Source organism: Pseudophryne corroboree, chromosome 5, assembly GCF_028390025.1.
Source record: "Pseudophryne corroboree isolate aPseCor3 chromosome 5, aPseCor3.hap2, whole genome shotgun sequence".
Lineage (NCBI taxonomy): Eukaryota > Metazoa > Chordata > Amphibia > Anura > Myobatrachidae > Pseudophryne > Pseudophryne corroboree.
Genome location: NC_086448.1, coordinates 268,998,868 through 269,013,218, shown reverse-complemented (window position 1 = coordinate 269,013,218; position 14,351 = coordinate 268,998,868). Strand labels below are relative to the sequence as shown.

At 46.2% G+C, this 14,351-nt stretch overlaps 1 protein-coding gene across 3 annotated transcripts in view; it reads right to left on the bottom strand.

Moving 5' to 3' along the window:
- Positions 1-14,351, bottom strand: part of ABHD5 (abhydrolase domain containing 5, lysophosphatidic acid acyltransferase) — a 131,145-nt gene that overhangs the window by 43,756 nt on the left and 73,038 nt on the right. For all 3 annotated transcript variants that reach the window (XM_063922320.1, XM_063922321.1, XM_063922323.1), the window contains exon 3: positions 12,229-12,601. In XM_063922320.1, coding sequence (XP_063778390.1) covers positions 12,229-12,601 — 373 coding nt within the window. The remainder of the gene's footprint in view (positions 1-12,228; positions 12,602-14,351) is intronic.

Genomic DNA, 14,351 nt, shown 5'->3' with positions numbered 1-14,351 from the left:
ACCCGTTTTCAAAGAGTGCTCGTAAAAACGCAGGCGTGGCTGGGTGAACGCAGGGCGTGTTCGTGACGTCAAAACCGGAACGGAATAGTCTGAAGTGATCGCAAGCGCTGAGTAGGTCTGAAGCTACTCTGAAACTGCACAAAATTATTTTGTAGCCGCTCTGCGATCCTTTCGTTCGCACTTCTGCTAAGCTAAAATACACTCCCAGTGGGTGGCGGCATAGCGTTTGCACGGCTGCTAAAAACTGCTAGCGAGTGATCAACTCGGAATGACCATCAGAGAGCGATAGAACCAGCAAACTATGCCTCAACAGCTAAAACAAAGTCTAGCCGGGCATAAACTAGACTAGAGCCTTAGATAAGGGAACTAGTTCTACTTTCAATATATAGTGCTCTCCCCTTTCTACAACCCCCTTGGTACAAGTACATGGTGTTTTCAGAGGGTTCTTGGAGGAGCAGCGCTTTCCTGCATGCAGCCTGGAGTGTGATGCAGCAGGAAATGGCACCTTTTGAGCCACTGGTCCCGTTCTCCGGGAAGCCCTGCCCCACCTCAACAGCGCGCGGTCCCTGCAATATATTTATACTTGCAGTCATTATGTTAGCATAGAAAATGGGGTTAAAACCCATTTACTGCACCAGCGCCAGTCTGCGGCTATGCAGCGGACACCGCAGCTGCAGCGCCGCGTGACCACCGCACCTTCATGCCGCCATAATAACCGGGGACCTGCTAATCGGGACCCCGGTTCTTGTACTCACATACGGTTGGAGAACGCACGCACCCTGAGGGTAATGCAAAACATCATCTCAGGAGCTTTGTCCTGTCAGCGGGGATCCAGACTATTAACCCTGTAAGGGATTGGTTCGGTTCCCCCCCTAAGTCCCACGACGCAGGCAGACTGGTGCCAGCCAGTGCTGCCCGAAAATAACAAACTAAAGTTTTGAAGAAAACTCTCTGGAGCTCCAGAAAATATGCACCCGGCTCCTTGGGCACATTTTCCTAAACTGAGTCTGTAGGAGGAGCAATCACACACTGAAGATTTTTTACAGTGCCAGGGCTCCAATGGACCCAATCTATACCCCATGGTACTAATACCATCCCAGTATCCCCTAGAACCGTTAGAGAAATTATATTAATTGTGTTACTTGTGACCCTCGATTGTTTACACTGTTATGGGGGGTATTCAATTGTTTGAAAAGTCAGTTGGGTGTCTGTTTATTCCTATCAAATAGACAGGAAAAAACAGACACCCAAACGACTTTCCAAACAATTGAATATCCCCCTATGTGACTAATAAAATTGTTACAGATCAGATACTGGTAAACTTAAAGCAATTAGCGTCAAATTTTTTTTAATCTAAGATGATGAATGTGTCAAAGAGCGACAGACACAGACTACTCTCAGCCTTTTACTGCCTATCATGGTTAATGTCCTACAGCATGAGAAAGTGCACAACCAGCATATTTTTTAGCCCGCCCTCCCCATTGCATCATCAGAGATACTGGGATGGTACTGTATGAAATATTCAAACTGTGTCCACCCAGTCAGTAAGACCCCTTCGTTGCCTATACATTTCTTCTTGGAACACAAAGAGCTAGTCTGACAGTGTTGTACCAGGGCTTCTGGTCTTGGGGTGCATCAAAGCCAGTACAGCTCAGTGTCAAAGCCGACAGCACAAAATGGTTTTGTGTTTAACAGATTTTAGATTAGACTCAATACAACAAATACTAGATAGGGGGTGGAAGGTAACACCTGCAGGTAGGCTATGCAGAGAAGGCGCTGTAACCCCAACTACAAGCCATTTACAATAATTTGCCAAGTTGTGTAAGAAATCGCAGTCTGGCTGGATCCTATTAGTGCATCATCATTTTTTTAATGTACACATGGTGTTAACATTTGCAATTATATAGCATGTGTGGTATGTAGTTACATTGGCGGCAGTCAGGATCCCGATGCCGGAATCTCAACTACTAAAAATGCCGCCAGCCAGAAACCCGGCTAACATGAGCTATTCACCCCTCGAGTGGGAATAGAACCTGTGGTGAGTGCAACGAGCCCGTAAGGGGCTTTGTTGCGCTCGCCCTATGCATGCATTCTAGCAGCCCGGATCCCAGCACTTTGTCAATTATTAATTTACCTCACGTCAACGTGTGAATATTTTTATTTAATGTGCCAAAAAATACTTTCCCCTAACTTATACACTGCTCAAAAAAATAAAGGGAACACTAAAATAACACATACTACTGTAGATCTTAATTAATGAAATATTCTTATTAAATACTTTGTTCTTTACATAGTTGAATGTGCTGACAACAAAATCACACAAAAATTATCAATGGAAATCAAATTTATTAACCAATGGAGGTCTGGATTTGGAGTCACACTCAAAATTAAAGTGGAAAAACACACTACAGGCTGATCCAACTTTGATGTAATGTCCTTAAAACAAGTCAAAATGAGGCTCAGTAGTGTGTGTGGCCTCCACGTGCCTGTATGACCTCCCTACAACGCCTGGGCATGCTCCTGATGAGGTGGCGGATGGTCTCCTGAGGGATCTCCTCCCAGACCTGGACTAAAGCATCCGCCAACTCCTGGACAGTCTGTGGTGCAACGTGGCGTTGGTGGATGGAGCAAGACATGATGTCCCAGATGTGCTCAATTGGATTCAGGTCTGGGGAACGGGCGGCCCAGTCCATAGCATCAATGCCTTCGTCTTGCAGGAATTGCTGACACACTCCAGCCACATAAGGTCTAGCATTGTCTTGCATTAGGAGGAACCCAGGGCCAACCGCACCAGCATATGGTCTCACAAGGGGTCTGAGGATCTCATCTCGGTACCTAATGGCAGTCAGGCTACCTCTGGCGAGCACATGGAGGGCTGTGCGGCCCCCCAAAGAAATGCTACCCTACACCATTACTGACCCACTATCAAACCGGTCATGTTGGAGGATGTTGCAGGCAGCAGAACGTTCTCCTTGGTGTCTCCAGACTCTGTCACGTCTGTCACATGTGCTCAGTGAGAACCTGCTTTCTTTGCCAATCTTGGTGTTCTCTGGCAAATGCCAAACGTCCTGCACAGTGTTGGGCTGTAAGCACAACCCCCACCTGTGGACGTCGGGCCCTCATACCACCCTCATGGAGTCTGTTTCTGATCGTTTGAGTAGACACATGCACATTTGTGGTTTGCTGGAGGTCATTTTGCAGGGCTCTGTTCTTCCTTGCACAAAAGCGGAGGTAGCGGTCCTGCTGCTGGGTTGTTGCCCTCCTACGGCCTCCTCCACATCTCCTGATGTACTGGCCTGTCTCCTGGTAGCGCCTCCTTGCTCTGGACACTATGCTGACAGACACAGCAAACATTCTTGCCACAGCTCGCATTGATGTGCCATCCTGGATGAGCTGCACTACCTGAGCCACTTGTGTGGGTTGTAGACTCCGTCTCATGCTACCACTAGAGTGAAAGCACCGCCAGCTTTCAAAAGTGACCAAAACATCAGCCAGAAAGCATTGGAGCTGAGAAGTGGTCTATGGTCACCACCTGCAGAACAACTCCTTTATTGGGGGTGTCTTGCTAATTGCCTATAATTTCCACCTGTTGTCTATTCCATTTGCACAACAGCATGTGAAATTCATTGTCAATCAGTGTTGCTTCCTAAGTGGACAGTTTGATTTCACAGAAGTGTGATTGACTTGAAGTTACATTGTGTTGTTTAAGTGTTCCCTTTATTTTTTTGAGCAGTGTATTTTCATATATGTGATGGTCTTCGCATAGCTTTCCATTCAGCTTGTAAATAACACCAGTCAACAAAAATAAAAAAAAATTCTGAGCCTTTATTTTAATGACTATTTTCCGATTCTCTATATCGAAAAATAACCAAAACCTTTTGTTTACTTTTGAAAAACTTTGCTTTTGTCCCTTTTACAATGATCAATAAATATTAATGTGTTTGAATAACCATACAAGGAGAAGTGTGTTTTAGTAAGTAAGGGAGGAGACAAGCAGGGGGAAAGCAAGTGGTATGCTGACCCTCATTAAACGTAAGCAGTGTGTAACTATTCAGATAGCTAAACCATGTCCATCTCTCAATGCACAGATGATGAGATTTCTGGAACTGTAAACCATTTATTAATACATACTGGAATAATTGCCCATGTAATATAGCTGTAGTTCTGCAGAATAGATCACTGTACATGTAAAGACTTGGACCAATTTAAAAGACAACAATTTATTAAAGATAATAAGCAAGGTGAACGTTTTCATTAAGATATGATGGACTTTGAACGTCGTTATCAGGGGCAAAACAATGAGAGTATGATGGGGGGTTATATTTGGGGGCTAATATGAGAAAGTCCATACAATCACAGAAGAAATAAGAAAAGTACTAATTTCTAAACTTTTTTTTTATATATTCTGTTACAGTAGTTGTTTGTATTAAAAAAAGGTTTGTAAATAAAAGTAATTCAAATTCATAACAAAAAAAGTTTGTTTTATTTTTACATACAATAAAAGGTTATGAAAATAGAGAAATTCTTAAAATTCGTAATTTCATTGTGATAGCTTCAAAAGCAAACTTTCTGGTAAAACAATTTTTTTCTTTAATTAGTAACGTGGAAGAAATAAAAAGCAGATATCGAGAACCCAGATTCAAAATTCACGTTGGTGTAATCCATTCACCCCAATGCATGCGTTTGACATGTAGTGTTTGAGGAGGTGGGGTGCCCTGGTTCTTTATGTGACTGATGATCTGCTGTCCTACTGTACCTGTGGTACCCCATCTACTTTGGCTTTCTTCCAAGTCGAGTAAATGGAGGAGTTGGACAAGCTGAAGGTGAATGGGTGGAGTGATCATGTGGGCCCCCCCGTCAGGAGCTGCATGATGAGACCAGGTTCTAGAGAGACAGATGGCATGCAGTCGCAGAGAGATGCTGCAACACCAGCACTGATACTCCTCCTCCTGCTCCGCAGCCTGAGAGAGACCCCAGGCTAACAGGGGCAGCCCCGGCAGTGATGGACTGCCGCAGTCCGCTCCTTATTCAGCACAGACACCAAATGTAATCATTATTTCATGTTTAAACAATAAAAAAAAAATAAAAAAAAACTTCTATAAATATAAAAAATGTAAAACAAAAAAGTTTGAACGCTGGACCCTGTGCACTGCAGGGGAGGCAGATATAACATGTGCAGAGAGAGTTAGATTTGGGTGTGGTGTGTTCAATCTGCAATCTAATTTGCAGTGTAAAAATAAAGCAGCCAGTATTTACCCTGCACATAAATAAAATAACCCACCCAAATCTAACTCTTTCTGCACATGTTATATCTGCCTCCCCTGCAGTGCACATGGTTTTGCCCAATTGCCATCAAAAATCCTGCTGCAATCAACTTGGAATTACCCCCCATGTGCACTGCGGGGGAAGCAGATATAACACGTGCAGAGAGAGTTAGATTTGGGTGGGTTATTTTGTTTCTGTGCAGGGTAAATACTGGCTGCTTTATTTTTACACTGCAATTTAGATTGCAGATTGAACACACCACACCCAAATCTAAGTCTCTCTGCACATGTTATATCTGCAGTGCACATGGTTTTGCCCAACTGCTAACAAAGTTCCTGCTGCGATCAACTCAGAATTACCCCCAAAAAACGAGAAGGCTCTGCTCATCCATTGCCTGCTACAGGTGCCAGCAGTAAGGGAGGTGGATGAGGTTAGGGCAAAGAAAAAGAGAGAGCTCAAGAGGGGGTGGATGAGGTTAGGGCACAGAGAGAGGGGTCAGGAGTAGGTAGGTGAGGTTAGGGCATACAGATAGAGAGGCCAGGAGGTTCTGGTGTATGGCTAGTTTAAAAATGCAGCTAAATTATTAAATAATTATATACAGGAATGCTATAACAACAATGACCTGTATTATAAGGGAATCTACTTAAAATAGACAAATAATAGGATTTTATATACCTACCGGTAAATCCTTTTCTCGTAGTCCATAGGAGGATGCTGGGGTCCAATTTAATACCATGGGGTATAGAAGGGTCCATTAGGAGCCTCTGGCACTTAAAGAATTTAATAGTGTGGTCTGGCTCTTCCCTCTATGCCCGTTCTTCCAGACTCGGTCTAGAAACTGTGCTCGAGGAGACGGACATACTTCGAGAGAAGGAAATACACAGATAGTGGCGAGATTCACACCAGCTCACACATAACAAAAGGAAAGCCAAGCTAACCAATAAGAAATGATTCAGCAACGGCTGAACCAACAATACTTAACCAAGTAACAATGCAGGGCGGGCGCCCAGCATCCTCTACAGACTACGAGAAAAGGATGTGCCGGTAGGTATATAAAATCCTATTTTCTCTTACATCCTAGAGGATGCTGGAGTCCAATTTAGTACCATGGGGATGTACCAAAGCTCCCAGTACGGGAGGGAGAGTGCCGAGGTTCCTGCAGAACAGTTTAACCAAACTTTAGGTCCCCTGAGGCCAAAGTATCGAACTTGTAGAACTTAGCAAACGTGTTCGAACCTGACCAAGTAGCTGCTCGGCAAAGCTGAAGAGCCGAGACACCCCGGGCAGCCGCCCAGGAAGAACCCACTTTATGGGTAGAGTGGGCCTGAACAGATTTTGGAATCAGCAATCCAGTCTTAGAATAAGCATGCTGGATACTAAGCTTGATCCAGCAAGAAATTGTCTGCTTAGAAGCAGGACACCCAATCTTGTTGGGATCATAAAGGACAAATGGGTGTAGTATGGTATGCTACGCGTGCCACGCTATTTATTCTCCCTCCAGGGGGGTCGTGGACCCCCACGAGGGAGAATAGCTGTCGGTATGCTGGGTGTCGGGATCCCGGCGCCGGTATACTGTGCGCCGGGATCCCGACATTCGGCATTCTGAAGACCACCCAGGACAAATAGTGTGTCCGACTTCCTGTGACGAGCCATTCTCTTCACATATATCTTCAAAGCCCGCACAACATCCAAGGTGATAGAGGTGTCAGTAGCCACTGGCACCACAATAGGTTGGTTGATATGGAAAGCCTATACAACCTTTGGAAGAAATTGCTCAGCTCTATCCTCATGGAAAATCAAGTAGGGGCTCTTGTGCGACAATGCCCCCAATTCCGACACACGTCTTGCAGATGCCAATGCAAACCGTGTGACCGCCTTCCAAGTAAGAAACTTTACGTCTACCTCCTGTAAAGGTTCAAACCAATCCGAATGCAGGAACTGCAGAACCACTTTAAGATCCCAAGGTGCCGTAGGAGGCACAAAGGGGGGCTGGATGTGCATAACTCCTTTCAAGAATGTCTGAACCTCAGGGAGAGCAGCCAATTGTTTCTGGAAGAAAATGGACAAGGCCGAAATCTGGACCTTTATGGAGCCCAAGCGTAGGCCCACATCCACACCCGCTTGCAGAAAGAGAAAACGTCCCAATTAAAACGCCACCGTTAGAAACTTCTTGGATTCACACCAAGACGCATACTTCTTCCAAATCCAATGGTAATGCTTAGACGTTACCCCCTTCCTAGCTTGGATCAGAGTATGAATGACCTTGTGTGGAATGCCCTTCCGGCGTTCAACCTCCATGCCGTCAAACGTAGCCGCGGTAAGTCTTGATAGGCGAACGGCCCTTGTAGTAGAAAGTCATCGCAAAGAGGAAGAAGCCTCGGATCCTCCACCAGTAATTCCAGAAGTTCCGCGTACCAAGCCAGTCTTGGCCAGTCCGGAGCAATGAGGATCGCCTGAACTCTCCTTTTTATTCATTTTATAATCCTTGGGATGAGTGGAAGAGCAGGGAACATACACGGACTGGAACACCCACAGAGTTACCAGGGCGTCCACCACCACTGCTTGCGGGTCCCGTGACCTGAAACAGTACCTCTGAAGCTTCTTGTTGAGGCGAGAGGCCATCATGTCTATCTGAGGTACGCCCCCATCAGCTTGTTACCTCTTTGAATACCTCCGGATGAAGGCCCCATTTTCCTGGATGGAGATAGTGTCTGCTGATGAAGTCCGCTTCCCAGTTGTCCATTCCCGGAATGAAGATCGCTGACAACGCCACCACGTGTCTTTCTGCCCATAGGAGGATTCTTGTTACCTCTGACATTGCAGCTCTGCTCTTTGTTCCGCCCTGCCTATTTATGTATGATACCGCTGTTACGTTGTCCGATTGAACTTGAATGGCTTGATCTTTCAGAAGATGTGCCGCTTGTAGAAGGCCGTTGTATATGGCCCTCATTTCCAGAACGTTTATTGGAAGGAAAGACTCCTGACTTGACCACCTTCCTTGGAAGTTTTCCCCCCGGGTGACTGCTCTCCAACCTCTGAGACTTGCATCCGTGGTTAGAAGAATCCAATTCTGAATCCCGAACCTGCGTCCCTCGAGTAAGTGAGAAGTTTGGAGCCACCAGAGGAGTGAAATTCTGGCTTTTGGCGACAGGCGTATCCGCCGGTGCATGTGGAGATGCGATCCCGACCACTTGTCCAGGAGATCCAGTTGGAAGGACCATGCATGGAATCTTCCGTAATGTAGAGCCTCGTAGGAGGCTACCATCTTTCCCAGAAGGCGAATGCACTGATAAACAGATACCCGGGCTGGCCTCAGGACATCCCGGACCATTGATTGGATCACCAACGCTTTCTCCACCAGTAGAAACACCCTCTGCACCTCCGTGTCGAGAATCATCCCCAGGAAGGGCAGTCTCCATTTCGGCTCCAAATGTGACTTTGGAAGGTTCAGGATCCACCCGTGATCCTGAAGTAGTTGAGTTGAGAGAGCAATACTCTGCAACAGTCTCTCCCTGGAAGATGCCTTTATCATTAAATCGTCCAGATATGGAATTACGTTCACTCCCTGCTTGCGGAGGAGGAACATCATCTCCGCCATGACCTTGGTGAATACCCTTGGTGCAGTGGAGAGGACAAATGGCAATGTCTGGAATGGATAGTGACAGTCCTGTATGAGGCGGCCAGATCGGAATGTGAAGGTACACATCCTTGATATCCAGGGATACCAGGAAATCTCCCTCCTCCAGACCTGAGATCACCGCTCTCAGCGATTCAATCTTGAATTTGAATACCTTTAAGTAGGGGTTCAATGACTTTAGGTTCAATATTGGTCTTACCAAACCGTGCAGTTTCGGAAACCACAAACAGGGTGGAGTAATAACCCTTGTGTGTGTGTTAGGTGAGGCGGAACTGGAACAATGACATTTGTTCGTACCAACTTTTGAATGGCATCCTGTAGGATAGTACTTTCTGTCAGCAAAGCTGGTAAGCCCGATTTGAAGAATCTGTGAGGTGGGAGTTCCTGACACTCCAGTCTGTAGCCCTGGCCAACAATATCTTTTACCCAGAGGTCTAGGCATGACGACGCCCAGACGTACCTGAAATCTTTTAGTCTCGCTCCCACCTGCCCGATCTCCAGGCTGGGAGGTCCACCGTCATGCCGAAGATTTTGAGGAAGCAGAACCTGGTTTCTGTTCCTGGGAACCTGCTGGTGCATGTTTTCTGGATTTTCCCCGACCTCCTCTAAAGAAGGTGCGGGGGCCCTTGGATTTTTTTAATTTTGCGGTCCGAAAGGACTGCAGTGGAGGCATACGATAAGATTTCCAAGCCGGTGCAGCTGCGAAGGGAAGAAAAGTTGCCGTGGAGATCCACGGATCCAGCGCTTCCCCAAACAGGGCCTGACCTGTGAAAGGTAGGTTCTCCACAATTTTCTTGGATTCCGTGTCTGCAGTCCATTGGCGTAGCCAGATACCTCTATGTGCCGAGACTGCCATGGAAGTAGCCCGTGCATTAAGCAGGCCAATGTCCTTCATGGCCTCCACCATGAAAACTGCAGAATCCTGTATGTGACATAAAAACCAAGTCAATGTCACTCCTATACATAGTATCTAATTCCTCTAGTAATGTGCCTGACCACTTTACTATAGTTTTAAAAATCCAAGCACACGCGATTGTGGGCCTTAAAGCCACGCCTGTAGCAGTGTATAGTGATTTTAGCGTAATCTCAATCTTGCGGTCAGCCGGCTCCTTTAAGGCGGTTGAACCGGGGACAGGTAAAACCACCTTTTTAGACAACCTAGATACAGAAGAGTCTACTATAGGTGGGGTTTCCCACTTTTTTCTGTCCACTTCAGGGAATGGAAAAGCAATGAGAATTCTCTTAGGGATCTGGAATTTTTTCTCTGGGTTTTCCCAGAATTTTTCAAACAAGGAGTTTAACTCCTAAGAAGCAGGGAAAGTAAGCGAGGATTTCTTATTTACGGTAAAATAAGATTCCTCCTACTGCTCAGGTGCCTTCTCAGTAATGTGCAAAACATCCCTAATGGCTTCAATCATTAATTGCACCCCTTTAGCAAGGGATGCATCCCCCACTGCATATCCCCGTCACCGTCCCCAGTATCAGTGTCAGCTTGCATTATCTGGGCAAGTGTATGCTTTTGTGGGTATGTAGGTGGGGTTTTTGAAGAAGTAGTGGGGGCCAAACACTGTAAACCCTCCACAGATTTCCTCAAAACTGCATCTCTTTCTCAGTATGTGACAACTTTGTAGAAATCTGGGATATCATTCTCCTTAAAGAATCCACCCATGCAGGTTCGGATTCGGAAGGCTGAGAAAGAATATGGCAGTCTTGAGTACATGGAATAGACTCCTCAGGAGAAGAAATCTTCTGCAGCGCAGAACAAAGAATCCTTAGACATGGTAATGTGAAATATATATACACACACAGCAAAATGTCAGATACAGTTTCCCCCCAAGCACCTTCAGAGAGTCACAGAGTATAAGGAGCCAGCCACACTGCGTCCCTGTAGGCAAGTATGATAAAAGCCTGGTGCGTACTAACTATCCTTAATAGAGTAGTTAGTCCTGATATAACACTTCCTGTTCCCCCTGTCTATAACACCCTGGTACCGCAGAGTACTTGTGGAGTTATGTGGAGGGAAGCGCTCCCCGGCTCTGTCTGTATGATCTGCAGGGAGAAAATGGCACTGGTGAGTGCTGGATCCGCTCTGAGAGGAAGCTTCGCCCCCTGCAATGGCGCAAGGCTTCCCTCACTTATTATTTATACTGGCCTGAGGTTGTGTGTGTTAACAGCTGGATTAGCCCCTGTTAACAATGTGACCAGTGTAGGGTTAATTGCGCTGGCTCAGGACGCCCCTCTAGAGTCTACATGTGTGATGTTGTTGAGCCTCCCGGAGCGCAGCCTGTTAGAGCTGCGCTCCAACCCATGTGCCGCAATACCTGCCGGCGACGCGCTAACCGGACGCCGGCGCTGTACTCATCACTATCAGAGCTCAGTGTCCTGTCAGCAGAGTAGAGAACCATTAACTCTTGAGGAAGTTGGATCCTACTCCCCCATCCTAAGTCCCATGAAGCAGGGAGACTGTTGCCAGCATCCTCCCTGTAAAACAACAAACGCTAAATTTTAATAAAAAAAATAAAACTAAGAAAACTCCTAGGAGCTCCCCTAGCTATGACCGGCTCATCCAGGCACATTTTTTAAACTGAGTCTAGTAGGAGGGGCAGAGAGGGAGGGGCTAGCCCACACTATTAAACTCAAAGTGCCAGTGGCTCCTAGTGGACCAGTCTATACCCCATGGTACTAAATTGGACCTCAGCATCCTCTAGGACGTAAGAGAAATTGGAATACACATTTTTCAGAAAAAAAAAAAAAAAAAGATAAAAGGACAGAATAAAAAGCAAACTAAAAACGACTAAGTAATACACACATTGCCTACATGTAAATATGGGTATATAAGCCTACAGGAGATATTGGGAGAGCTACACATGGAGAATATAATCAGATCATGTATGACGGGTGTGGTATGCGTGACCGGCGGTCAGGACACCACAGGTCCTCATACCTCCGCCGGTATCCCGGCAGCAGTATGCCAGCAGGGGAGATTGAGCGCAACAAGCCCCTTGCGGGCTCACTGCTCTCGCCACACTGCAGGCTCGGTATGGGTGTTGACAAATTGAATTAGTCCCTGTTGGTCGGCATGCCAACCGTCGGGATACTGGGGATGTGGGATTTAGGTAGAGGTATTGCGACCAGCAGTCTCCTGACCGCCTGTCACATAACTACATCCCTGTATGACAAGTACTATCAATTATGTCATTGCTTTGTGCTGGTGGCAGTTCTCTGGAAGTATGTGTATTAAGACTTCGCTGGTTCTGTACATAAAATAACAAAATGTATCAGCAGAATAAAACACAGTATACAACATAAACACTATCATCACTCACCTTGATGGGTATTTCAAAGAGTAAGCAGAGGCTAAAAATGCTCCCAGGTTATGTCCTAGTAAAATCATATGATCCAGACCTAGAGCAGTCCTCCACTCTTCTATTGACTCCACAAACTGCATCTCTGCATTCTCTGCATCACTTTCAAAGTGCGGCCTACTGCTGCGTCCAAACCCCAGGATGTCAAAGGCATACACAGTCCTCCTTTGGCAAATACTTTCAAAGTTGAGAGCCCACAGTCCAACCCCTCCTCCAAAACCATGCAGCAGCACCAGTGGAGTCTTGTGCAAGAGTGGCTGCACGAATGACAAGGTCCAAATTTTGTTTCCACCACCTATTAACACGTGTTCTTTGCTGTACGTGCTTGTAATACCTGCACATGGAGGAAACAATGAATACAGGAGTAAGTCTAGTAAATGGCTTATATAGTCGCTTATACCATTAGAGCAATACATCCATCTATTATCTCTTAGTGAAGAGCCGAGCAAAGGGTTTAGGGAAACCATATAATAAGCCTCTTTAAAAGGACATCTAAAATCAAACTGTGATGTTTTTACATCTAAAATCAAACTGTGATGTTTTACTATATGAAAAAACAGGATTTTGATACCTACCAGTAAACCCTTTTCTCCTAGTCCATAGAGGATGCTGGGGTCCACTTCATGACCATAGGGTATAGACTGTTCCGCAGGAGCCATGGGCACTCTTAAGACTTTACAATGGGTGTGAACTGGCTCCTCCCTTATGCCCCTCCTCCAGACCTCAGTTATAGGAACTGTGCCCAGGGAGACGGACATTTCGAGGAAAGGATTTACTTTAATACTAATGGTGAAATACATACCAACTCACACCTCAACCATGCCGCACAACATGGCATTCAACATAACACACACCAACAGGCATGAACCAATTACAGCAAACATGCTGAAACTAATAAAACACAACATGTTTAACTCTAATAAACAAAACTGCAGGTAAAGTAGGCACTGGGATGGGCGCCCAGCATCCTCTACGGACTAGGAGAAAAGGATTTACCGGTAGGTATCAAAATCCTGTTTTCGCATACGTCCTAGAGGATGCTGGGGACCACTTCATGACAATGGGGTTTATACCAAAGCTCCAGTACGGGCGGGAGAGTGCGGATGACCCTGCAGCACCGATTGACCGAACTTGAGGTCTTCATTGGCCAAGGTGTCAAAGTTGTAGAATTCTGCAAATGTGTTTGACCCCGACCAAGTAGCTGCTCGGCAAAGTTGCAATGCCGAAACCCCCCAGGCAGCCGCCCAGGATGAGCCCACCTACCTGGTGGAATGGGCCTTCACAGACGTCGGTAACGGCAATCCAGACGTAGGATGAGCGTGCTGAATCGTACTTCTGATCCAACGCGCAATAGTCTGCTTGGAAGCAGGCCACCCAATCTTGTTGGGAGCATACAGGACAAACAAAGACTCTGTTTTCCGTATTCGAGCTGTTCTAGCGACATAAATCTTCAAAGCTCTAACCACATCTAGACTTTGACTCAGTGAACCTGTCAGTAACTACTGGCACCACAATAGGTTGGATTATCTGGAAAGATGAAACCACCTTTGGAAGAAAATGTTGACGAGTTCTCAACTCTGCCCTATCTTCATGGAAGATCAGGTAAGGGCTCTTGTGAGACAAGGCCCCCAACTCAGACAGCCGCCGTGCGGATGCCAATGCCAAAAGCATCACCACTTTCCAAGTGAGAAACTTCAACTCTATCTCTTGTAGAGGTTCAAACCAATCCGATTGAAGAAACTGCAACACCACATTAAGGTCCCATGGTGCCACTGGAGGCACAAATGGAGGCTGGATGTGCAGAACCCCTTTCACGAAGGTCTGAACCTCTGGAAGAGAAGCCAATTGTTTTTGGAAGAACACTGACAAGGCCGAAATCTGGACCTTGACTGACCCCAATCGGAGGCCCGCCTCCACACCAGCCTGCAGAAAATAGAGAAAACGTCCCAACTGACACTCTTCCGCAGGAGCCTTCTTGGATTCACACCAAGACACATATTTTCTCCAAATACGGTGGTAATGTTTCGACGTTACTCCTTTCCTGGCCTGAATAAGGGTGGGGATGACTTCCTTGGGAATACCCT